Raw genomic sequence first — 27,268 nt, forward strand, 5'->3', positions numbered from 1 at the left:
GGGTTTTATGGCACCATAATATCATTTGTGATATGGGTATGTTAACAATGCATGTGTCTGAAAATATTTGGTTTTGACCAGGTGGCGCACGCAGCAAAACGTTTTTCCTATTCCATGGTGGAGATATAACTTTAAGCTGTCATGCAGATTGGGGATGTGATTGATGACCTGCATGGCTCCACACTGCTTCTCCTTTTTACACAGTCTACAAACAATCAGTGGAGGAAGGTAGAGGGATTTCTGATCAATATTTTCAAGCATGTCGATCTAACATCACAAAATTGTTCAAAGTTGTAAGGAAATTAGCTGCAAAAAGAACCCACACAACTGAGCTTTAAAGGTTAATATTTAATTTTTAATAATGACTGACAATAAATCCAACAGATTGACTAAATGTGCTGCATTTCCATTTCACTGTTAAGAAAGTTTAAAGCAGGCGTTTAAAAATGATAAATCATTCAACCTTTTAAATATGAATAATTTAAAAACACACTCCATAAATACAATTTAATTTCCATGAACCAACATAATAGTTTGGTCTAAATAATTGACTACACTGAACAATAGAAAAATGAAAATGAAGGCAAACGCAGCAAGCAATTAAAATAGAATAAAATAAAATGCATACAGGTCAAGTCAAATAAAAGTGCAGAATTTCTCGTTTCTAAAGCGTCTGTTCATTTGAGTGCGTGCTGCGTCTCCTTGTGTCTCCTCAGGTCCACTTTCCTCTGAAAGCCTTTCCCGCACAGGTCGCAGCTGAAAGGTTTGAAGCCCGTGTGTTTCCTGCTGTGCGTGATCAGGTTGGAGCTCTGACTGAAGGCCTTCCCGCAAACCTGGCACTTGTGCGGCTTCTCTCCTGACACACAAACAAAATCACAGTTGTCAGTTTTTGGTTTGATTTTTACGCACAATTAATGCTTTTAAATGAGAGTGTGTTTGGACACTTTTCGACAGTGTCTCTCACCTGTGTGGATGAATGTGTGCTTTTTCATGTCTGACTTTTGGTGGAACCTCTTCCCGCAGTACTGGCACGGATAAGGCCGCGTGTCCGAGTGGATGAGCAGGTGCGTGGACAGTGTGGAGGAGCGCTTGAAGCTTTTGCCGCAGATTTTACAGCTGAAGCTTCTTTCCTGAGGAAATAAACATCGACATGGTTTAGAGTACAAGGCCTCAGTGAACCGAAGACACACAACAGGCCTGGAAACACCGATTTTGGGATGGGTTTTTGGCCTTTACCTGCGAGTGAACGGCTCTGTGCTGATCCAGGCTCACTGCGTGGCCGAAGGTTTTCCCGCAGATTCCGCACTCAAACGGCCTCGTTCCGCTGTGCGACCGCCGGACATGAACCTCCAAGCCGTGAGGAGTGGAAAACACCTTTTGGAAAATGTTCATAAATTGCTCTTTTTTTACTTTGAAATCACTATATAAAAAAACATAAACGATCATATTGGATTACAACTATTTAAAAGCGAAATAAAACGAACCTTGTAACATTTGGCGCACTTATAGGACCCATTTGACTCAAAGTTGGAGCAGATGAAATCCGTTTCAGACTTGATGTCCACGCTGAAATTCTTCGGCTTCACATCCAGACAAAGCTCGCCGGCGTCCTGCATCCTGCGGATTTGTTGGGCCGCTGAAGAAAAATCGTGGTAGCATCCGGACACGGGGCCTCGCTGTGCGTAAAGCGCCTCTGCGCCTCTGTCCTCTGCTCCGTACATACTGATGGGTGAGCCGGGCTCTTTGTGGTGACCCTGCTGCTGCTGGAGCTGGTGCTGCTGGTGGTGATATGGTCCCTGGACCAGATGCCTGAGCTCAGAGTTGGAGTATGCTGACCAAGAGTAGGGAAAGAGGGGGGTGTTGAAGTGATGACCGTCCTCCGCTGCTGGAGTGGAGCATTTCTCTAAATCTGGGAATTAATTTTGATGTATAATGTGAGTTTATACGCTAACTGATCAATATAAACTGCATTTTACAGTGTGACTTCTATCAAACACTTGAAATCTGCACAAGGCCAAAATGGAAATGAGAAAAGCATACGTTAAAATATCGTTTCAGCAAATTTTTAGCACATTACAGATTTTTGATATGTTGTAACAAAATAAGTATATCATCAACAATAACAATTCTAATAGTTGAATTACCTAACAGTTATGAACATGTTAAAAACAATAATCCACAAAACCGGTAATAAATAAAAATGTACATACGCCCACGTAATAATGACAACCAAAAAAAAGGCCTAAAGTTTAACGGCGTTAACGTGTCTTTACATATCATATTTGAGCAGCATACCTGGTGAGGAGGAAGGAGACGGGGGACGCCAGAAATCACAGTCGGATGATCGGTGACACACGCTGCCTTCACAGCTCAGCGGGGAGCCAGAGGACAGCGACCTCGGGGACACTAGCCGGGACCCGTGGGCCAATCTGTCAATGTCGGCACACACATTCACCTGCGGCTCCAAGTTCTCCGCCTGGGATTTGGTCTCTACAGGTAACAAATTTAAGACAAATATTAATATGACTCACTTTTGTGAGACAACGATTTCTTTACTTTAATGCAACAGTCTATTCATAATTCATAAAAGACCTAAGCAGACAAAATTCAACAGTTACAGTTTCCATGCGTAATTACGCACAGACGAACCTACCAAAGCACGCGTGAGCCAGAATCGTATCCAGTCCACTGCAGTCATCATCCACGTAGCGGGGCTGGTGGTAACTGTGGGCCCGTTTACTCTTCACAAGAAAAGACCTCGGCATGATTTTCCGGTTTTTTCTTTTCTTTTCTTTTCTTTCTCTTCTACAGTCAGTCTCAGCTCCTCAACTCTGAAATCTTCTACCTCACTTCACCTCCTCTGCGCGCAGCTCGGACTTTATCTCTGGACAGATAGAGAGACACTATTGGTTGAAAGGCAAGACAGCGTTGGGATTTTTGGCAACCTATTACGCATGCGCAGGTCATATCGTTTACAAGGTGTTGCGGGTGCAGGTGGCCCAGAGCTAGACCACCATCCCCTGCTCTGAGGGTCTGAACAAGGGATTGTGTCGTCAGTAGTAAACTTGTTATAAAAGGGACTCAGTTCGCAGGTATACATCATGTAATATATATATACTGTATATATATATATATATATATAGGCCTATATAATGTCAAATTATATTAAGTCTATTAATTTGTAAGTAGCAGCAGTGGTTATAAATACAATTGTAAGACATCAAAATGTTTTAGAACTATACACATGATAACATATGTGGATACTTTGGAGTCTCTTGTGATGCTGTTAAATTTATTAGAAGTGTTTGCAGAGCAGGCACTGATGGATAATGAGCCGTTTGTTTGCCGCTTGTAAAGTGATCCTGTTAATGAGACGGCCGCTCCGCACAACAACAGCCTGCTGGTGGAGAGCTGCAGTATCCTTTTACAGTTAACACTGCTTCAGCCTCTACGTGCACCAATTACACCCCCATCCATACCAGCATACGCAGGGTCCGACTGCAGGTTCTGTGTACTGAGGAGGACGCGGAGGAAAAGTCACAGATGTGACCATTTTGTTTTGTTTTTAAAAAGAATATAGGATGTATGTAAGGAATAAATGTTCTCAGTGGAAATCTGTCAGAGTCCAAACACAAATCATAGCGAATATTTGAGCTCAAGGTCGCAGCAAAGCACAGCGTTATCGACGTTTGTCTTTCTTTTTTTTGTCCCACGTGGGAACCGAGTTTGTTTGACGCAGCTGCAGCAAGTGAGAGACCTGCAAGCGAAGCGCAGATAACAGTGGAATAAAACTAAAACACACATGTCCCATATACTCACACTCACACACTCTGCAGCCACTATCCCAGCTGTGAGGAGACACACGCACTGTGACAGACAGTCCTGATCTGTGGACACGAAGCACAATGTCTCAAGGTCTCTCTCTCTCTCTCTCTTTCTCTCTCACCTCAGTTTTTTGTCTTCCTCCCTCCCTCTCTCAAATATGATTTCCCTGTAGTTCAGCCATGACATGCAAACAAAAACACTGATTCATGCATTGAAAGGTCCACCAGTGTCACTGTCTTTTGTATATTGGACATTTGTATAACTCCCTAACTGTCAAATATTTTGCCCTCATTAAGTGTGATGTTTATCTAGTAGCACCTTTAATGACTATTATGGGACATGAAATACAAGCTGTTGTTTCTTTTGTATACTTAAAGTTATCAGATATTGACTAATTGACAATTGTGTCCAAGTGGTCAACATTCATTAAACTCTGTCTTGATGCTGAAGCTGGCATTCCCACATAAATCTAAAAAACTAATGATACTGAAGTTTGGTGCTGTCCAGACAATGAATCCACAGATTAGACAAACAGAGGAAACCAAAAAAGTATAACATAATTGTTTGTGTTAGAATTTAGGGTTCTTTGTTGATTCAGTGTGATTGTAAGGCACTTAACGACGTTCAGATAAAGAAAGCCTTTACATACAATTTAACTTAAAATAAATTAACTTGACATTTCTAGTTAAAAGGTAACCTGGAAGTGTATGCTTGAAAATATGTAATAAAATAAGTTAAACATATACTATACAGTGAACTTTTATTTTTGTGACTTATTTAACTCAAGACCACATTTCATATCTGTGATTTTCTTTTCCTCATTAAAAATAATAAATCTCATCTCGGATAAAGCAGACATATATGGTTTAAGCAGACTGAGCATCAGGGACAGTTTCTGTGAGTTCAGATTTTGATTCAGAAACATACTTCTTTTTCAACAAGTGGGGTTGCCCCCTGGTGGCTATTCATCATATTTTTACTACCATATTGGCATATTCAGGAGAACAGAAGTCAAAGTTTATATAATAGTACCTGTGGCTCAGACTTTATCTCAAAATGGCAACTTACATTTAAACTGGTAACTAGTTTTATTCTGTGACTGAGGTCACAATTCAGTTGGTCAGTCTCGCACATCTCATAAATAGTACGTGCAGTATAAAGAAGTTCATGTGCTGACTGACACTGACAGTTTTCTGAGAAATGAAAAACTGAAGTGAGAGGCAAACAAGGACAGTGTTGATGTGCTTTAACACAAAGCTAAACACTGACTTGGAACAGGAAACCAAACACAGAGTTAAAAAAGACCATATCAGTGCTGCCACTCTGCAACTCCCCCAGCCCACCAACCTCCTCCTCCTCCTCCCCTGCAGGCCTTGATTCTCACTCTTTAACTCAAAAGCATGTGATTGAAATAGAAGCTCAATTGCAGTGATCACACCCTGGGGGAGGGAAGGAGGAGGGAAGTGTTTTCTTGCTTTCTTTTTTGTAGCAGCAGTTTTTATATTATATATACAGCACATATATATAGGTATATATACATATATATATAAACATTTGACTAAGCATGATGTGCCTTGCGTATCCTCTCTATTTTGGTACGGCTGTCTCTGGCCATGCTGAAACGGCTCGTTTAGTGATCTGTTGCATTTCTACCGCACTGTGTACACTGGTGTCTATAAGTCACCTGCCAAGTTTGAAGTCTCTCTAGTGAACCATTGTGTGATTAACCGACAAACGGACAGACATTTGTTCCTTGAATAATAGATGGGTGATTTTGAATTCATCCATCCATCTTCTACTGCTTTACTCTGGTATCTCAGCTCACATAGGGCAAAATGTGGGGTACACCCTGGAGAGACAAACAACCATTCACCCTCACACTCACACCTACAGTCAATTTAGTGTCCAAGTTGCCTAATCTCCAAATCTGCATGTTTTTGGACTGTGTGAGGAAACCAGGGTCTTCTTGCTGCAAAGACACTCTAAATGCTGGAAGTCGTGAGCGTGAGAGAGGATGGTTTGTCTCTGAACGACGGACAGACGTTTCTCGAATTAATAGAGAAATTTGTGTGCGTTTCTAAAATGTTTCTATGGCAGTGGGAGGGCTGGGCAATATGGACTAAAAGTCATAACTCGATATTTTTTAGCTGAATGGCGATACTCGATATATATCTCGATATTTCTTCTGTGATGTAATTGGGGTTTCCCCCAAAGCATTATAGCATATTAGATCAAATGTTTTCCAGAGGCAAACCCTTTAAAAAAATAAACAAACAGTCCATTATAAGTTTAAGCTACATGCCAAATGTCAGAGGTCACTGAAATAAAAATGCAACAAACATGATCAATAAAATAAAAATTGTATTTGTGAAAATTAATGCTTTATTGGGTTAGAACAATTTTCTCTATTATTTCACATAGATATTTAACACAGCTTGTTGATATAATAATTAAATAATGTCTTATATTTTATTATCAATACTGACAACTTCGGGCTTCCAAATGTCTAAAAGTGACCGACAGTAATGGGAAATAAGTCAAAACTCTATAGTGTGTGAACTATGAACCAGCTAGTTCCCGCCTCCTCAGCACGAGCTGAACGGTAAATGTAACACACCAAGAGAGGCGGGACTTAAGGCAGAACAGCCAATCATCAGCCGGTCACACTCAAGCCGGTGTCACGTTTGAGGCAACAACGGGAGAGTGAAGGGGGGAGGAGACGGTCGCGGCTAGAGCAGAAACGGAGCGGCCAGAGTAACGGGGCGACTGTAGTAAGGCGTTTGTGCAAAACTGAGGAAAAACTGCAGAAAAAGTTTGGGTGTTGAACTCTCTTACGGGAAAAGTGTGGCAACACCCACATCCCCCACGGGTACGACGCCCTTGGGTGTGTGTAGGGAAGCAGGGAGAGGGAGAGGAGAAATAGGTGCGAACCTGCGGCCCATGTGTCATTTTAACGCAAAATGAACTTTATCGATACATGCGATGTTGTCCAGTGTTATATCTCGTTTAGAAATATATCGATATATATTAAAATATCGAGAGAATATTTCACAGTTACCTTCTTCTCCGTCCAATAATTTCCGGCAAACTGAGAGGTTCAACGTTGTCCTCCACAGCTCAAAGTCCAAAATCACAGTTGGTAGTTCTGTGAATATGGAAAGTTTCACACTACTGGATTTTTGCTCAAAGTCATCAAAGGAAACATGCATTTTGATGACTTTGATGCCTGTTAAGCAGACCATACACATGTGGACACGCATGCACGCACGCACACATGTCCCTTGAATTAATAGAGAACAACACACAATTAAATTTTTGCTAATACTGAGCTAAACTTTGTAAACAAAATCCAACATAAGCTTCAGACAGTTACTGGTCATCCCAGCACAAACAACTGAAGCAACACAACCAAGAAAATGTTACTGAACTGACTAATACTCACCAAAAGGTGTCCATAAAAGCAGATAAAAGTAAATAAAAAAATTAGAAATGAGCACAATATCACATTATGATTAATTAAAAACAATTAGATTGTGTTTAAATGTGCATAAGTAATTAGAGCAGACAGCACACTGTACATCAAAGTTTTTGATTGTTTGATTGAACCTTCTAAGAATTTTACTTTTAAGATAAAAGCAAAAAAATACATAATAATTAATAAAATGGCTGTGGTGTGTCATCAGAGGTAAAGGAAACATGTTAAAATTCTGTCGCCAAACAAAAACATTTTCATCAGAGAACAAATCTGGTCACTCTACTTGATTTGGTATCATTGTCCATTACTATAGTACCTCCTCAATGTGGGTGGGAGTCATCAAAGCACGCTGCATGAAACTGCCGTGGCGCCACTTTATATGTGACTCACACAAACTAGTGACTAGTGACTTGTAAAGCGATATTTTTTTTTGTTTTTTCCATGCAAGGGTCTTTCTGCATGGAGTTTGCATGTTCTCCCTGTGTGTGCATGGGTTTTCTGTGGGTTCTCTGGTTTCCTCCCACAGTCCAAAAACATGCAGATTTGGGGATTAGGTAAACTGGACACTAACTTGACCGTAGAGTGAATGGTTGTTTGTCTATATACATGGTTCTGCAGTGGATTGGCGATCTGTCTAGGGTCAGATCATATACTTTCATACACTTTAAATTGACTCCAGCCACACATCCTGTGTACACCTAGTGCTGGTCCCAAACTCAGATAAATCGGAGGGCGTAAAGAAATCTCTGCCAAATCAAATATGCAGATCACTGAAATAGTAGGTGAACTGCCGTGGCATCCCCTAGAGAGAGGGACGAGCTGAAAGGGGAAAAAAAGATTGTGGCTTAACTGCCTTTCCCTTGTTTAGAGCTTTGAGCAGTCAGTCAGAGTGCTCACCTCTGCACCAGCACTCTGCTTTGGCATCTGAGTGAAAACCACATCATGTTATCTCATCCCCTCACACGTTCCTCTGGCTGCAGGAACTCTAACCACAGTGCAACAGACCTCTCCCTCTCTTTCAACTATCCCTCTCTGTACTGCTGCAATCTGATTTTCTGCCTTTTCCGTGGGTTCAACCACATGGAGCCCCCCTCGTGGGAGTGGCTGGCCAAATGTCATCAGGCTCTCAGCTGGCCCCAACTGCAGCCACCAGATAGGGCCTAAGTGTGAACACAATGAATGATTTACTGGACACTGCTGCCCACAAGACACTTCTGCTTTCACGCAGGACGTCAACAAACATCTTGTTTTCCTCACTTGTTTCTCACTAAAAAGTTACCGCCCAGCAGCAGTGTAGCGGAACCTTGTGTCTCTGCTACTATAACCTGATTTCATTGATGTATTTAGTTTTGAATATGCCGCTTTATAGACACTGGCTTATTCAGTGTTGTACTCAAGTACAACATTCACATATCTGTAGTTTTTTTAATTTTTAGTAGCAACTTTTACTTTTACTCCACTACATTTCTATCGTTGTTACTCATTACTACTAATCAGAAGAAGAAGAGTTGGTAGTGGTCTGTATTTATATAGGGCTTTTCTAGTCTAGATGAACTACTTTTTACTACATTTTCCATCCATTCACACATCTTTTATACCCATTCACACACACTGCAACATGGGGTTAAGTGTCTTGCTCAGGGACACATATAGACTAGCAGAGCCATGAATTAAACCCAAAACCTTTCAGTTGAAAGACAACTCACCCTACCACTGAGCTACCATGGCTCAATCTTTACTCGTCACTATACTTTTACTTCTAAAACTTAAGTCCATTTTATATCAGAAAATAACTTTTGATACTTAAGTATCAGGGTGAATTAATAATTTACTGAAGTAATATTATTAAAAGTGACTTCAACCTTTACCAAAGTCATTTTCTAGTAAGATACTTCTACTCAAGTTTCTCTTTTAGGTACTTTATACAAGACTGGGCTTATTTACGTTTTAGTCCCTCTGCAGGTTGATGGAATAAGATAACATACAAATACATGAAAAGTTAAAAAAAAACAAAAAAACAAGAACAAACAAGGAACAATAATATCAACAAATAAGGAGAAGCATCAACTGATGTGAATATAAAATGTGTGACATAGCAAAGCAAACAAAGAAGTACGAACCACAAGTGTCAAGGAAATTAATGGACTAAAATGTAAAATCGGGAGTGAGATCCTAACCCTAACCCTTGTGACTGTTGCTCTAGGATCCTGACACTTTGACCCAGGTTCAACTTGGGTCAACTAGACAAATACAACAGAAAGACACTCCCCAGTCTTACAAGGTTAACAATTATTTTCAAAAGATTTGTCCCAACCTGTCCTTTACTGTTATGAGTTAAAGCTTCAATGTGTATTTTCTCAATCAGTACATTTACATGCACAGTTTAATCGCATGAAGGCCATAGTCCGACTAAGACAGGCAATCGAACAACTTGCAGAGTCTGAGTATACATGCAGAGGAGAAAATACATTTATTGGCCACGTACGTCTGATTCCGTCTATGTAGGTGGCGCTGTATCGCTCTATAAGCTAGTGCGTATTGAATCGGTTTCCTGTTGACCTTTACATCACAGGGAATGCAAAGGTGAACCGTCAGATTTATGATTTCATATGTTTTCCGGCAACAGGACTGCAGTTTATATGTCGTCTCCTTCTAATTGGAGTTCAAAGACTGGGGAGGAAATTTTGGTGCATGCAGTCCGACTCCAGGAGTAATCAGACTATGAATCAGGTATGTACAACTAAGATTAGCCTTGATTTTAGTCAGACTAAGGTGTTTACATGACAAAAACAAATGATTGTCTTAGTCTGACTAAAATCGGATGTAAACGCACAGCTTGGTAGCATCACTACAGCTCAGTACGCTCCTCCCAACCTGGAGCCCACTGAACGACAGTGAATCAAAGACACTAAAGTTCTTTTCTGATAGTTTCTCAATGACACAGGCTGTCTGCACAGTGCAGTGACATCAGTCTTTCCCCACTCCTTACGTGAGCCTGCAGAACTCTCTGAAATGACGACTCTAGGTCCACATGCCAACTGTTTGCTGCCGCCTCTCTTTACCAGCTTAGCTGTCATACTTCTCCATCAGTTGTGACGTAAAACACATCAGTCTGCATGCAGCACAGGAATGTCGCTACAGACACATAAACACAAGATCGCTGCTGTACTGATAAATACAGGAAGAGCACACAGGAAGTGATAGGCTCAACCAGCATCGCATGAACTCGTTTTGCAACATTTAAAAGAAATGGAGATTGTTTAAATTTAGCTTTAACAGACAAAGCGCAGCCAAAACCATAATCTCGTTGGCAGAGGGAGGGAACTGAGAGAACACTATAAAGACACTCATCTTACACTAAAACAGATGCCAGGATTTATGTGTAAAACACTCCACAAATCACCTCCATCATCCATCACTGCTATCAGCACCCCCCCTTGTTTGTTTGCAAACAGCCCATTTCTGGTTGTAAATTTACCCCCAAACACTAACAATCTCACGTGGGACGTTGGTGTGTGGATGTTAAGAAACCTGGTCAGTGTTTCCTGGTCATTGTGTCTCTGTGCATGTCGGGGGGGTTAGCCCTAATTAGGCAGGCATTTGAAAGTTTAAAGTTCACCAGGCGTAGTCCAACCTGAACAAGCCTGTAGATCATGACTTTGTCTCAGTTTCTGCTTCCTACTAGTGAAATGCACCTGCTTCTTCAGGGCAAACTTTTTTCTTGTCTTTGTGATAGAGAGGCCAGACTGAAAATGTTTTCTTTGCCCTCCTACAAGTGCCATGTTCTTAAACTAAGCTGCTGTGACATATTCTCACACAAAACACCACCTTGTAAGACACACTTACATGGAGGTGGGTGGAGAAAGAAATAAGGGCCGGGCCTTCATACCAAAACCATGTCTTGCATCATCTGTGTTAAAGTTAGCAAGACTCTGTTTAGTTTCAGCAGAACTGATTTGGTTTCAGTGAGTTCTCTTTGTTTGTCACAGAGGACAAAGATTTACGACTGCACTCATTTATTAATATTAGTAATATCACAGCAGACATTTTGACAACTGGTGTGAATGTTCACATTGATGATGATGACACTTCAAATAAGTCAGGATATCGTGACAGTCAACTGAGGAACTCAGCAGAGGTGGAAAGAATACTGAAATATTCTACTCAAGTAAAAGTACTACTATTTTAGATTTAGATTTAACTTAAGTACAAGTAAAAGCACTGGTCTAAAAATAAAATGTTGCCCGATGTAGCTAAGATTGGCACAGCACCCCCCGTGACCCTCTGCTGGAGGATAAAGCGGTAGATGATGACTGACTTTGGTCACCTGTGGGTTGTTGTAAAGGGCTATAAATAAAGTACATTAACCGTACCATGTAAGTCCGTGTGACAGTGAACAACGAAAATGGAGTCATCATTAATTTGATTATGTACATCTGAGATCCTCCTACTGTGCAGAGGGCCAGTTACACGTGTTAATCTTTGTAAAGGTTGAAAGATTTTCTTGCTTTTTACATTATCTCCATCCTTTTATATATATTTTTTTTTTATTTGTTTTTATTTAAAGGACTACCACTCATGGATCTGAACGATATAGATTTGTATTTATTCCTCTGGGGCTTCATTGAAATGGAAATAATGGGTTGGGAATTTTTGATGTAAATATTGAAAAATAAAGGGAGACCGGGAGAGTAAATAAGTAAAGACTTCACATGTCAAATAAAATGCATCCTGATATTCACACGTTTGCCATCGAATGGCTTAAAAACACATTGAAACACATGTTTAAGAGACACTGCGCCTTTGGGTGCACAGCGTGCAGGCCTCTTATCTGTGGTATGGGTGTAACAAGTGTTGGTGTGGGACTTTCTGCAAAGTCATTAAGTCCTCTGAAATGTCAATGTCATCTTTCCATCCTATTTCGCATCTCTGGGGGTGAAAGCACTTAACTGCCATTCACCCTGCTGAACACTAGTGTGGGTGGCAGCATTTGTATGTGTGACCAATGTATTGTCACCCCTTTCCCCACTCACTACACGCTCCCTTCACTCCCTTCACTCCCTTCACAGTGAACCCTTGTTATCTGCTGACTACTGCTGCACACGGATGACTGGACAGATGTTGTTCTTGATTGTGAAATCAGTTCTGCAGAAGCCAAGCTTGAGCGACTGAGAAGAAGCTGTCCACGAGAGTGACTTTGACTTTTCTTATCTGACACTGAGAACATCTGTAACCAGAGTGACAGGGAGGGATATTATCTCGCACAGAAAAGCAGAAGACGCTGGTTCCTTTTTCAGTAATTGTTGATAGATGGAGCAGAAGGTCTCCAGTTGAACTGTCATTTGATCAAAGCAACTCATAGGAACACTTACCTAAGTCAGTTTGCAAATTCACACATTTTCCTATAGGGAACAATGCTGGCCTTTGTATACAAGAATGGATGTTGTTTTTCTTTGTGTAGTGAACGTCCTCTTCAAAGCAAATGGTGATGCAAGTTGGCAATCTCCGTAAAATTTCCTAAATTTCATATAAAACCAAATAATTAATTTTTTTTAAATCAATTATACGCTCACACAAACATGCCCATAGGTAGTATATTCAATGTCAAAGTAGCTGATAGTCAACCTTGTTTTTTATATTATATACAAACTTTGTTTGTACGGCACTTTCCAAATAAAGTACGATGAATTTGGCTTTAAAATTAATTAAAAACAATAAAGTACAACATGCTGAAGCAAACCTTCCTGATTTCACAAGGTTGCGTCTGCGTCTAAACGAGTCCATGTCCTTAAACTCTTGGACCCGTGGAATCACACTGTGGCCTCTGAAGGACACCAGCACTGTGACCATCACTGGTCATCTTAATCAGAGCAGTGTTTCCTGGTCTGATGACTTTTACTGTTACTTGTGTTGAACTCACTGATGCTGCATCACAATTGTGACATATGGCCACATGAAGGGGAATTTGGCTCGTAACCGAAGGGTTGCCAGTTCAAATCCAACCAAATCCAAACCATTGCTCACCTGGTGCAGATACGTGCTCAGTTTGTGCGTGTGTGTGAAGGGGTTGGGTTAAATGCAAAGGTCAAATTCATACTAATTGCTGTGTGTGCAAAAATAACTAATTCTAAATATGTGGGGGAAAAAACAACCAATCTCCTCTCTAGTCTAGTAACTCAACATTTATTAACCAGAACAACTGTAAGTGACAGACTTACTTTTTCTTCTGATGTTGTGATTTTAAACAAGTTACTCAAAATATTGAAATCTCTCTCTGGATTTCACCATTTATACTTTTCCTACTCACCCCATCATCACTTTCCTGATTAACCTGATTTCACAACCAGCAATGTTACGACAACAAATGTGACTGTAAGAGAGTAAGAGAGAGTAAAAGAAAGTGTCTGAGAAACTCACAGAACTCATTCTCATTCAGGATTTATTCTGATTTCATTACCATTGATAGTTATTCTCCCCCAGTCTCTGGTGTTGGCTTCCAGTTAATAGTCACCTTTTTAATGTATCCTGAACATACAGTTGAGACAATATGTTCTTGACAGATATGATGTGACTGTATGTGTGGATTCAAGAACAGCAACAACAAAAAGCACCTTCTAACTATGGTAATAATAACAATAATAATATTAATCATAATCATAATAATGATAAACTGGTTACATTTAGAAAATGTTAATATGTGCGCACACGTATTACCAATATATTTCCTTTAAACGTATAATAAACAAATCAATAAACATGGTGTTTGTGTCTCTGCTGCCACCTGCAGGCTGTGTGTTGACACTGTTCTCCCGTGCAGTAGGGGGCGCTGTTGACGGGACATATGATTCCGGTAGTGAAGTCAGCAAGTTAAAGCAACGTTGCAGCAGCGTCACTGGCTTCCGCAGTCCGAAGACACATCACATTTGGGAGGAAAACCCGCTAAAATGGTACGTAAAACATATCGATATTCATTCATTATTGATAATCTGGGTGTGTGGAAATGTATCTGATGGCAGCGAAGTATTCCTGGCGGTTTAAAGCGCAGATGTTTGCGGATGTTTGCGTTCGTTGCGTTGTGCCGGGCCGGTGAAGTTTCTGCTCCAGCGTGGCGCTTTCATGGCTGATGAAACCTCAGCTGAACTTCTTTACTGCTGGACACACATGCTTTATAAACGTTTTAAACGCACCTCCGCTTCTCTGTGTGACACTGACAACATGGAGAATATGATTAAACATGGGCATGTACTGTTATGCCGCTGTTTGCTTTCATGGCGATTCTGGTAACACCCTTTCTCTTCATTTCTTTTCAGGGTTTTGTCAAAGTGGTAAAGAGCAAAGCCTACTTCAAGAGGTATGAAGTGAAATTTAGAAGGAGGAGAGGTGAGTGTCAACTTCCAATGCAAAATTCACATGCACTGTTCATCGTGAAGTCCCCCCTCAACCATTGTTTCAACATTCTGTTCACTGCTTAGAGGGGAAAACTGACTTCTTCGCTCGCAAGCGCCTGGTTGTGCAGGACAAGAACAAGTACAACACGCCCAAGTACCGTATGATCGTGAGGTTTTCCAACAGGGACATTTGCTGCCAGGTGAGTGGCTGCAGGACTGTCTCACATTTGTGGGATCATCACTTATAGAAGATGACAAGATTTAACCTCTGTGTTTCTGCCTTTGTCCTGTCCAGATCGCCTATGCAAAAATTGAAGGAGACCAGATTGTAAGCGCTGCTTACTCACACGAACTGTCCAAATATGGCATCACCGTGGGCCTCACAAACTACGCTGCGGCCTACTGCACTGGACTGCTGCTGGCACGCAGGGTTAGAAAACACACACACACACACACACACAATGTTGTAGATGTCCACAGAGACAAATCATTCAGAGTTTAAAGTTATTAAAGTTTGAACATCTGATGGTGAGACTGCCAAACTGCCAAAACAGGATTCTTGACCGCCACTGTTGGGCACCAGGAAAAATTTGCATATGTCGGTATCGGTTATTGGCCCAAGCAATCCACATATCAACATATCTGATAAAGTTCTAATATTGTGAGTCCCTGATGGTGGCCTCTTTGAAGTAAGAGCCTTGCTTTACATATTAAAAAAAACACAGAAACATAACGGTTTATTAGTGATTACACACATATTTAAACATAGTTATGTGGGTAATATATTCAATCTCTGCCATTTTACTTATTGTAGTTATACACTCTCATAGTGATATTTTATGGCCCTACTTCATGGAAGGGACTTTGAGCCCAATATGTACAGGAAATGATGCAGGTGTACATTGACTGGCCAAACTCATAGGACCTAGGACGCACAGGCCAATCTGTGGATCTGCTGTTGTGTAATGTTGCATATACATGCTGCTAGTTGGCTGATGTCATGAGCTGGGTGAAGACCTCACGTTTTCCTACTGGCTCTGTGAATACACAGTGCCGCACAGAGTGGGTAGTTCTGTGGATCCCCCTGGGCCCCAGTTTTTATGACCATAGTTTCTATAACTGTGATAACCATTGTGTTTTTTAACATTGTCTGTCTGCATTTTCCTTTTTTAGCTGCTTCATAAGTTTGGTATGGACCAGGTGTATGAGGGCCAGGTGGAGGTGACGGGAGACGAGTTTAATGTCGAGAATATTGATGGTCAGCCAGGCGCCTTCACTTGTTACCTGGATGCAGGTCTGGCTAGAACTACCACAGGGAACAAGGTGTTCGGGGCGTTGAAGGGGGCAGTCGATGGAGGGCTGGCCATTCCTCACAGGTCAGTATGATATGACAACAGCACTCCATGTTTTTTTTTTGTTTTTTTTTTTATGTGAGGACTCAAGGGTATCACAGGAGCAAATGGCAAGTATTGTCCTTTAGTATTCAGTCCTTGCTAGTACATAACTACTCATGGAAGTGTTAACTTTTGAAAAGAAGAAGACATTAGCTTTCTTTACTTAAGTTTTCCTCATGTCTGATCTCCAGGCAGCCAAAGCAATCAGCTCATAGTTATTGGTTCTTCTCTGCTTCTTGATGATGATACAAAGCAAGCTGAGCAAAATGTAGTTGGTCCTTCATTTGCATTAGCTGATGTTTACTGTCCTTTCAAGACGGGGCTGAGAGAAGCAAGATGAACCAAGGAGAACATTATTTAGTGTATTGCATTGTAATAATGTTTATAAAATTATCACGTTCAAGAGTAAAAATAATAAATACATTTTTTTTTGTCAACTGAGATTTTGTGTAAATGCTGGAATACTGTCTGACTCTGGGCTCATGTCTCCAGTTTAAAACGCTTCCCCGGTTACGATGCCGAGAGCAAAGAGTTCAACGCAGATCTGCATCGCAGGCACATCATGGGCATGAATGTGGCCGACTACATGTCTTACCTGATGGAGGAGGACGAGGATGCCTATAAGAAACAGTTCTCTCGCTTCATCAAAAATGGGGTCGCACCAGACATGGCAAGTTAAAAAATGATATAGATCACGTGATGCTTGTCATTTAAAAAAAAACAAAACATCAACCTGTGTCATAGCTGATGCATGGATTTTGCTAAGAAAACTTAACCATGTTGTCTTTTTGCTGTGGTAATGAAATATTAACCCTTGCATTGTTACATTTACTATGTCATGGTGATTCTTTGCTGGGTGTTCCGTCTGCTTCTTGATGATGAAACAAAGCAAGCTGAGCATAATGTAGTTGGTCCTTCATTTGCATTAGCTGATGTTTACTGTCCTTTTCAAGACGGGACTGAGAGAAGCAAGTATGTATGCAGTGAAACGCTTAGACCTGGAGCATAATCTTTAATATGAAGTAAATATTTCTTTTTTCAGGTAGAAGAAATGTACAAAAAAGCACACGCCGCCATCAGAGCGAATCCTGTACACGAACAGAAACCCAAAAAAGACGTCAAAAAGAAGAGGTGAGTTCCAGGTTTCTGCAACTCAATGGTGTATTTTCACCAACATGAGGCATTCAAACATGTTGTGTTCGTTAGTCAGTTAAATTAGAAAAAGTGAGAGCCAGAATGTGCAGTACAGCGACTCAATCAGCTCCCCCTGAAAGTACTCAATGATAATTACTTGGGAGATCCCAAGGCTGAGATGAATGTTTCCCTCCACGGATGTGCTGAATGTTAATGGATCTGTTGTGTCTTTCGGGGCAGGTGGAACCGTGCCAAGTTATCTTTGGCACAGAGGAAGGACCGCGTCGCCCAGAAAAAGGCCAGCTTCTTACGAGCACAAGAACAAGAAGCAGGGGACGGTTAGGGGCTCGTCAGAGTTCCCTGCTGCAAAAACACACACTTCACAGACAAATAAATTTATTTCAAACTCATGCTCGTGTCTGGCTTAGTCCATACTTGATTGAATGTCATGCATGAATAGTTGGGTATACTTAAGGAGAGCAATAATTGTTTCTATTAATAGTCTTGATTTTATATACACCTATCTGTTGTTGGATCGTAGGGTGGTGTCGAGTAAAAATTGACAGACGTGAACAGGTTTGACTTAACAGTGAAGTGGTGTGTTGCTTTATTGTGCAAAGTCATGCTGGTTTCTAAAAGTTGGTAAACAGTTTTACATTTTCATAAGAACAAAACAGCACTGACCACAAGCTGGACATGCTCTACAGGTCACATCCACTTTGAAAAGCATTGAAAGTGGTACAATGAGTTAATCTGTCAACATGGCTGCAGGAAAAAACTTTTTTACAGCATTCAAATGTGTCCATGGGAGATGATTAAGATCTCCACCTTAATTTGTGGAAAACATTCATTAAATGGTCTCTGGCACTGTGACAGATTGACATCTACGTTACATGACCACAAAATGCTCTATTCTGTGAAAAAATACATAGATAACATTCATAAACTAAATACATTAATACTTGATTTGTGTTATTGATGCAGCATAAATGATTCACTTGGGTTATAAGTGAAGAACCTTGTGTAGCACTGACAAACACCAGCACATTGTCCTTTTTTGAAGCTAATGAACAGTGGGTTCTTTAGAGGGTTGCTGTGCCAATCTTATTTGACATAGGGTGAGGGATAGGTGGGGTACACCCTGGACATTTCGCCAGTCCATTGCAGGGCCACACACACAGAGACAAACAACCACTCACTCTTACCTATGGTCAATTTAGAGTGTCCAATTTACCTAATCCCCATATTGTATGTTTTTGGACTGTGGGAGGAAGCCAGAGAACCCGGAGAAAACCCACGCACACATGGGGAGACCATGCAAACGCCATGCAGAAAGGCCCTTGTTCTAACCGGGGCTCAAACCCAGGTCTTCTTACTGCAAAGGCAAATGTGCTAACCACTACATCAACCATATGGCCCTTCCAAAAAAAAACTTCTGTACTATATTGTCAAGTATGGAGGTGATGGTTTTTAATTTTCCCATTAATGCATTGAAGGAGAACTGGTGTGCTTAAGTGTCAGTGTTAACAGAGTGTAGTAAAAGTCAAGTATTGGAAAAAATATAATGTACTGCGAGTTTGGTCTCATGGATTTGTTAAAAAAAACCAACATACTATTACTACTAATAGAAATGTCAACACAACACAGTTAAGGAACATAACTTAATGTAGTGCAATTTCAGTACACTTCACATTGTAGCTTTTGTACAATGATTTTGATGGAATCAATTTTAGATAATGTGGCAAAAACAGCAATTTAATCCCTCAGCTCTTGTGATGAAACAACAGCATTCTGTTTTTTCCAGCAGTGCCCCTTTTTTTAGGTGACTGGTGACATGCTATCATTACGTTTATTTCACTTAGACATACTTCATGTTTTCCAGGCACTAATTGCCCGGAAGATCAAGGAGGTAGAGTCTCCATCAGTCAGTTCATCCTTAGGTTTAAAGAGTTAATAAAAATGACGTCATAAATTTGCTACTTTTACATCACAGCATGTGTAATACTCGGCTCCATGTGTGAAACCGACAGGACTCATTTCTTCTTGTCACGAGTCCTTGGTGTGCGAGATCTGTTTCCACAGCAGAGCTTTCAGATTATTGAGGATGAGTGAGTGCTCCATGTTCATCTGTCCAGCATTACCTTTGAGAGCCATACAGGCATACAGCTGCCTCTCCAGTTCCTCTCTCATTGATGATGGTGCCCCACGCAGGATGTAGTCCTTCAGTGCACTGCATGCTTTTGCCAAGTTTGGCTGGACGGGCTCCTCCCTGCACCTTTTCTCCGTCACGTCACATGATGTTCTGCAGTCCACCCCATACACGCAGTCAGCATCTGTCTCGCACTTCAGCACACGCATGGCGCGTTTGAACTCGTCTTCAGACACGACTGCTCGGGTGTTGGTAAGACGGAGCTCGTGGCGGTCAGTGTAACCAAAGTGTGCCGCGGTGAGGTCACAGATGAGGAAGCTGCCGTAGGTGCCGTGGAAGATGTCCTCCACCAGCTCCAGTAAACCCATGGAGATCTTTGCTTTGCGAGGCCAAGAGGGGGTGAACCACTGGTCCATGGTGCGTTGCAAACTGCTTGGCACCCAGGACACCAGTGGCCATGGTAGAGACAAACCATACAGGGGCCCATAGTGGACTCGCTCTGTCATGTACAGGTCCCCGCAGTAGCCGAGGAGCCGAGGAGTGTGTCCACGGTCCTGGAGCAGCAGACCCAGCAGCACCTCAAAAAACAAAGTGGAAAAAATGATTATCTGTGATATGTTTCCATACTAGAAGAAAAAGTCTGTTATATTTTCTAATTCATACCTCATCCATCTGCAAGAGGGCCCACATGGAGCGAGCTTCTGGCAGTGACACCCGTCCATCTCTGTTGCCGTCAGCGACAGACAGGATCTGGCTGACGAGGTTGGCCAGATTAGCCTGCTCCCCAAGTTTAGACTGAGGGGTGGAAAAAGACAAGCGAGTGATATAGTGTTGTTTCAGTCACATCGCAGACCTCAAACCTTAGTTGTCCTTTACCTTGAGGTGGTTGAAGACCATTTCTCTAAACTTTTCTACTGATGTGCCTCTTGTGGGCTTGTCAAACACAGAGGTCTCCCTCCGAGGCTCTGGCTCTTCACCCAGCTCATAATGAACAACCTCCCCCAGGTTACAGTGGATGATCCCATCATGGTCTCCCCAGCTGCCTGTGTAAACCTGGTCAACAGTGAATTGCCATGGAAACACTTAACATGCTGAACATTATGAAAAGCCAGATTAAAACCTTTATCATTAGTAATGACCAGTGTTTTATATGGAAAAACATTTAAGTCATAGTTGCATCAGGTACTGATACACAGAGTGTCACCATCCCCATCAACCAGCCTGACACACAGATGCCTGCCCAAAATGAAAACATGGCTGCCAGTGCCAGTAGGGACACAGGGGAAAAACTTTCTAACCCCTCAGTCACAAAAACTTATTTAGTTAGCACTTTACAACCTGTAAAGTGCAATAAGCTTCATTTCCCAGTCAAAAAAGCTCTATATCAGGCAAGAAAATGTGGCAAAATTGTTTATTTAATTGGGTGAGCCTTTCGTTAAGTGGCTAAAATCTGTTTTCATTTGATTTCTGTTTTAAAATCTGTTGCGTCCATGTCCGAGGTCAGTGCTCACATGTGTCAGAACCTCCTTATATAACTGCACTTTGGAAAAGTTGAACCATCTCTTTAAAAAGAGGGATTGTTGTTATTGCTACATTACATTTCATAGAAGACAGAGGATTTGTTTTGTACCTGGTTGTTTGGCAGCAGTGACAGACACCTGCTCATGTAGAGAGTGCCTTTGTCACACAGACTGCTGCAGGCAGAGCCATCGATGATTCCCCTCCTGTATTTATCACACTTGAAGAAAGACACGATGCAGTTATCTCTTTGTACAAGCATTTTTCAAATTATCGTGTTTGCAATGTCAGACACTGAACATAAAGCAGGTTTAACACAGAGGGCACAACGAGTCTTATAACTTTCATAACGCACAAATGACTTACTCATCCACATTGACCTCTGTGGGCCATATGGTTGCAAAATATTTTTACAACACAGCCACTAAATTCCTGAGGTGGACTTGATCAAAAAAAACAATTCAGCTCTTCCTCGTGATCCTGTGTTTAGAGCAACAAGGTCTTACCAAATAAATGACATTACCTTAATAAAGCCAATACTTACAATGGCTTTCTTGCACTCATATCCTCTGCACAGCTCTGTGTAGGCAGAGTACTGCACATAAAGCACCCAACTCCCCACCAGCACAGTCAGCCACGTAAGGAACAGGTACTTCACACGGACAAATGAGATCCGAGCCTAGAAACACACAAAAAGACAGATCCAAATCAGAAATTTGCTCATCCGAAAAAATTCTGGCAGTATCGTTTCTCAGTATTAATGTAACCAGATTAAACAATTAACACCATAGAGACACACTGCACTGGAACCTGTCTCGACCCGAGCAATAATTTTGCATTCCCTAATTAATCCTGATCACATAATCTGTTGCCATGGTGACCGATTATATTGCAGGTTTCCAAAACAAGGTACTGGCTGGATGGTTAGTCACAATGTGTGACAACAGCTTATTAGGCTGGAAAATGGATTTGGAGTTGCAGTTGCTGCATGGTGACATGACCTTATACGTATGTATATATACACGTATTTATGTGTGTGTGCGTATATATATATATATATATATATATATTTACACACACACATATGTAAATATATATATATATATATTTACACACACATGTAAATATACATTAAAACAAACTCAACAGACAAGAAAACACACAGAATATTTAAAAAAAAACAAAAAACAAGATATGGTATGTAGCACATATACATTAGAGCTGGAAAATAATTATTGAACTCCTGTGCCTGTGTACTGCAACTTTGAATGAAGTTGAACTTTAATTTTAACTGCCTGGTGCCAATGAAAACCAGGTTAACCATTTTAGTCGAGCGAGATAGCATGCTAACATTTGCTAACTGGCCCTGAACACGAAAGAGTTAAAGGGTCCTGCGCATATAACATGTTAGAAGGTTTTATTGGCAAAACATTTAATATACTACCCATATATTTTGAATAGGTATATAAAAATATGAAATAAAAGGAGGTTAGTTTTCGTTGGCTGTTGACAGAGCCTGCAATCTTGCGCTAATATTTTTCTACAGCAGCCTGAACAGACAAACCAACCTGTTTGAGTGTGTGTTTTACAGCATTATACTACTACACAAACAAAGAAAAATGACATAATGTCTAATATGTCAAGGCAAACTACTTCCCCACATGCCTGAGAGGGGGAGGGGTTAGTGGGGTGTGCTCAATTTGTAGAACAGAGATGTCATAGAATTTCAGCCTGAACCAATTACATGGGTTCTGACCAAAACAATCAATATATTGTGGCTAAGATTCAAGCCCTCCATTTGTGTAAAACATCCAGCAAGTTAATACATTTTAATGGGGCTGATATGGAGATAAATTAGTTAGTAAAATGGTCATTTCAAGATCAATGGGTGAACCCGTCTCAGGATTCAAACCACCAAACCTCCGGTTATAATCCCAAATGACTTCTACTTGACCACAGGCTGCTCATACAATGAAGTGGCTGGAAAAAAAAATAGGTCAATCGTTCTTTTGCAGCCACAATAAGTGACTTAATCCAGAACTAAACAGAAGTTATTTTGCTCATAAACCTTTTTGTTTTATAAGAAATGTTGATATGACAGTGTGTATCTGGGTGCATGTTTATGATTGTGTATGGGGGGGGTAGTATATATTAGTTGTATATTATACGTGCATTTCTGTGTGTTTTGTGTCAATTCTAGAACTACAGATTTACTGCATATTTATGTAAAGATCCTATTGAGGTAACACATTAACACACACACTATAAACAAATAAATAAACAAAAAGCAACAGGACGCCCTCAAATCTTTGGGTTTATTTTGTATTTCCTTGATGATTTTGTTTTTTTGGAACATGATCAAAATCACAATGAAGTCACTTTAATTGACTTGCTCACAGAAAATATAAAAAATCCCCACTGTGAACTGCAAAACCCCCACTGTGAATTTGAAAGAAGAGCTCACAAACAAAAAACAATACAGGAAAAAAAACACACTTTCCCTGCCTCCCATTCCCCTCTGGTGCATTTCACAAAAAAATGCCTTCTGGCAGGAGGAGGCTGTTGGAGCTTTAAGAGTGGTGTTGACTTCAAACTGGAGAAATATCTCCTCTAGAGAGCTGCCATGTTTTCTAATGCTCTGTGTCTGGAAAAGACGAACAAACAGATAGTGGGGCCTCCAGAGAGAGAACGGGAGCTATCAGGGGAGAACAACGTAACTACTACAAACTGCTATCAGATCCCAGTATGCATGTATGAAGATGTGCAGCAGCATGTGTCACACACAGTATGGAGTGACAAAAGACAGGCAAGTGACATAAAACATCATGGGTGTGTCTGTGAAGACACATGATCTAGTTAAAAAAGTGAAACCCAAGCAACAAAATCGCAAAATCGACTAATCCTTTATCTGTGGAATCTATTGTGTAGTCATCCCTTCTTGGATTACTTTCAGTTTGCCAAATGCAGGTGAAATTATGATTATACAAGTGTATAATCACGTGATCTATATGAAATATGCCAAGTCACACCCTGTAGTGTGAAACCCATCATGCAAATGGTCAACAGTTCCCAGCATTAAGACTCATATCACTCACTGCAGTGGACACAAAAAGACCTGCAGTATCACGTCTTCTTCACATACTGCGGTTTGGCCATCACCCTGTTTCCTTTCAACCCCTATATGGAATCCACAGAATACCTCAGGACAGAGCTAGAGCTGTCTGTTCTCATCACTCTGTGTCTTTTCCTGTCTGCAGCCGTGATGTCAATCACCCAGTAAACTGCACCATGAACGGGTCATCAAACCACTGCTTACTGTATGTCGCCATGACACAGCAAGGCTCACATCCCAAATGCAATGGCGATACCAAAGAAGAAAGAGAAGCCAACGGATAATCAGGGTTAGCCCAGTGCAGCAGCTGTATGATACATGTTTGGATAGTGGGTGCACTCCAAGAAAATCCTTGTCTCTAAACCTCAAAACTTTACCTCAATTCCCATGAGATTTCTTTTTTAAAAAAGATGTTACTTTGCAAAGTTATTTATATAGCTCCCCAGAATTACAACAATACACAAACCTGTGGACTTCAGCATAAACAAGACACCTTGTCCTACAAAAGCTCTGGAGACCCCAGCTCTGCTGACACATTCTAGTGTGCTGCTATAAATCAGTGGACTCTTAAGAAACTTTTCAGATTTGGTACGAGCCTTGTGCCAGGGACACACTAAACAACTTTCACAGTCGTTACAGATTTTGAAAAGACTTGGGAGTTCACACTATCCGACTGGTTCAAGCAGATTCTTTTTTATCAACCATTTGATGACTGAGGGATCACAGACTATATGATTTGTAGACTGACAATTCATGAGAGTGACAGTTCAAAGGGTAAACAAACTAGGGATGTGATGATACCACTTTTTTGTGTCCAATACGGATACCGATACCATAAATATACTTGAGTATCTACCAATACCGACATTAGTCCGATACACTAATTTTAGGCCATTTATGAACTATAAATCTGTTAACAACACATTTATGCTGAGTCATTTCAAAGACATCATTCTCCAACTGTGTAACAAATGTTGGTCTCCTAAAAAGAAGAAATAAGGAGCCCAAACATGACTCAGCTAAAATGCTTTTGCTGACATTTTTAGTCTGTGCATAGTGATCCAATGATTTTGACCAGTATCTGACAGATACCGATTCCTACTCCTAAAACAAATGTCACCATAGTTGTTTTCATATCCCCACTACGTCCTGTCATCGTCTGACGCCATTTTCTGTGTGCCATTCATTGGCTGTTGGCAACATGTGTTTGCAGTTGGATCGGTAATCAGTTCACACTAGCCGATTGCGTCCAGAATCTGCTCAAACTTTCTGCGCCAACTAGCGCTGACTGGTGCAGACTCTGCCCAACTGTGGATTGTGGGTAAAATCAGGCAAAAAAAATCTTGTTGTGTGTCCCCAGCTTTAGTTTTAGCTGTGTTGATTTGTGCTGACCTTTCACATACCCACAATGACAACTGAGACAACACTATTGTACACAGAAGAAAAGCATGCATAGCCAACAATATCACATGACTTGTCTATGTGCAGGACCACATCAAGAAAAATGTGGCTGCAGATAATGAACTGCATAATGAATGTGTGAATTTCTCTGTGAGATGAATAAAGTATCTATCTATCTATCTATCTATCTATCTGAACTACTTTAACAAGCACAGGATGAAAGACCTGAGTTGTGACATTCCTAAAAAGCCTAATTATGGTTGATCCTGTTGACTTAACAGGCTGTCACAATACCCAGACCCAGTGCAAACTGACTACAGATATTGTATTTCAATAATATGTTTACTCTACCGCTCTGTCAAGGAAATACAACCCTGTGTTCTCTTCCTCTTGCATAAGCTCCTGACTGTACTGTAACAACTGGCCACAAATCGGAGAGGCAACTTTCATCCAATCCAAAAATGTGTGTCATGCTTCTCGTGATCAAAGTAATTGTGATTCATATTACTGCTATAACTGTTGAAAGGTGCTTTGTTACAAACTAATTTAATGTGGCAAAAAAAAATTTGTAAAATGTAATGTTATAAAGGAATATTACAAAGAACATTTTGAGTGAACAAAAAATGCAGGCTCCCTCTTGTGGCAATTCAACATAAATCACTAGGACTGTATGTTGGCTTTTTCACTCCTGTGAAATAACACATTTTTTCCCAGATTTGGATGGTTGAAATTCACAACAGTCGACTTCATGCGAGTGTTTTTATTGCAATGCACGACATTATCGTATACTCTCCCCACCTCAATGAAATGTGAGAAATAAAGAAGACAGATGAAACACCTGAGCATCATTTGACATAATTTATCCACAGTGTTTTAGGCCTAAACTCTGATCATCTAATACTTGTGCATCCACTGTCCAGCTAATCTTTTATCAGCTCTTACATTCCTCAGGTATTCTGAAACAGAGTTGTCATTTTTACAGCAGCTGTCAGTGTGATGTGACACCACAAAGACATCAGCACTCACAAGTCACTTCAAACACAACCCGCCGTGCACTTATCTTTACAATCGACAATCGACTATCGTGATTTTACCTGGAAATAGAAGGACTTTTTCACCCAGGCCCGTGGAAACAGACCCTTCGCCATCACAAAAATAGATCATCTCAGTGCGTGGACCGGGCTGTGGAAGATCATTCAAAATGCATGCGAGGAGAAAGCGTCTTCCACATGAAGTCAAATCCACTCGCACACATAAAAACGACAGCACGTCACACGAGCCGGGATTGTGGCTTCGTCTTTAACGGTGTGGATCATCTCTCAGATGTGCCACTCTGCATGTCTGCGCATTTGCTGCTTCCAGCAGCTGCTGACTGTAAAGCAAAGCAAAATACCTCACGCTGAGGGGGAAAAAACCCGTCGGTTCAGGGCGCAGGCGCAGCGTGTTCCTGTGGCAAAACAACGCTTCAAAGTTCTGAGGTTGTCCGTCAAACCGGCGACAGCTTGTGTGACAACGTGTGAAGACCGCGGGAGTGAAAGCAGCGACGTTATCGTCACTGATAGACTCTGAACTATGCTCTGAACCAAACCTGTGACCGGTGCAAGCTGACGAGCGTGAGGACAACACACTCCTGGGTTTTTCTTTTCAAAATAAAAGCATGATTACCCCAGCGCCAATCATAACTTCCGGTCAACTCAAAAAACTCTGCAGTCAATAAAACACAACTTCACTTCAGCTCTATAAATATATGTTTCATCTGAAAATAAAGTAAAGAACACAGAGTACGACAAATGATGGACTCAACTCACTTCTCAGTTTTCCAAGCACGTCAGGTAACTACAGTGTCCTTAACATTCCACATAGTCATCATTC

At 41.0% G+C, this 27,268-nt stretch overlaps 3 protein-coding genes and 1 long non-coding RNA gene across 6 annotated transcripts; 2 read left to right on the top strand and 2 right to left on the bottom strand.

The window, feature by feature from the left end:
- Window positions 1–328: 328 nt before the first annotated feature.
- Window positions 329–2,818, bottom strand: gfi1aa (growth factor independent 1A transcription repressor a). Of its 2 annotated transcripts, none has more exons than XM_044041444.1 (6): window positions 2,654–2,818; window positions 2,296–2,490; window positions 1,485–1,831; window positions 1,237–1,374; window positions 965–1,130; window positions 329–856 (listed from the first exon to the last, which is right to left on the bottom strand). In XM_044041444.1, the coding sequence occupies exons 1-6, from the start codon at window positions 2,763–2,765 to the stop codon at window positions 678–680; spliced, it is 1,137 nt and encodes a 378-aa protein (XP_043897379.1). In that variant the 5' UTR covers window positions 2,766–2,818; the 3' UTR covers window positions 329–677. The 2 variants fall into 2 exon arrangements, with proteins under 2 accessions (XP_043897379.1, XP_043897371.1); XM_044041436.1 differs by having other exon boundaries at window positions 1,485–1,909.
- On the top strand, window positions 1,867–3,400 carry LOC122779297. Of its 2 annotated transcripts, none has more exons than XR_006361554.1 (3): window positions 1,867–1,934; window positions 2,291–2,496; window positions 3,358–3,400. It is a non-coding gene; the product is annotated as an uncharacterized LOC122779297 (long non-coding RNA). The 2 variants fall into 2 exon arrangements; XR_006361553.1 differs by lacking the exon at window positions 3,358–3,400 and adding an exon at window positions 2,812–2,870.
- A 10,755-nt stretch (window positions 3,401–14,155) lies between these two features.
- On the top strand, window positions 14,156–17,626 carry rpl5a (ribosomal protein L5a). Its single transcript, XM_044041456.1, has 8 exons — window positions 14,156–14,247; window positions 14,611–14,680; window positions 14,773–14,888; window positions 14,984–15,118; window positions 15,862–16,064; window positions 16,575–16,752; window positions 17,125–17,213; window positions 17,457–17,626. The coding sequence occupies exons 1-8, from the start codon at window positions 14,245–14,247 to the stop codon at window positions 17,557–17,559; spliced, it is 897 nt and encodes a 298-aa protein (XP_043897391.1). The 5' UTR covers window positions 14,156–14,244; the 3' UTR covers window positions 17,560–17,626.
- A 977-nt stretch (window positions 17,627–18,603) lies between these two features.
- dipk1aa (divergent protein kinase domain 1Aa) lies at window positions 18,604–26,998 on the bottom strand. The gene is made up of 6 exons (XM_044022346.1): window positions 26,491–26,998; window positions 21,428–21,562; window positions 20,996–21,103; window positions 20,242–20,418; window positions 20,029–20,160; window positions 18,604–19,943 (listed from the first exon to the last, which is right to left on the bottom strand). Exons 1-6 carry the CDS (start codon window positions 26,542–26,544, stop codon window positions 19,263–19,265), a joined length of 1,287 nt encoding a protein of 428 aa, XP_043878281.1. The 5' UTR covers window positions 26,545–26,998; the 3' UTR covers window positions 18,604–19,262.
- Between the last annotated feature and the right edge of the window lie 270 nt (window positions 26,999–27,268).

This window comes from Solea senegalensis, linkage group LG1 (genome assembly GCF_019176455.1).
Source record: "Solea senegalensis isolate Sse05_10M linkage group LG1, IFAPA_SoseM_1, whole genome shotgun sequence".
Lineage (NCBI taxonomy): Eukaryota > Metazoa > Chordata > Actinopteri > Pleuronectiformes > Soleidae > Solea > Solea senegalensis.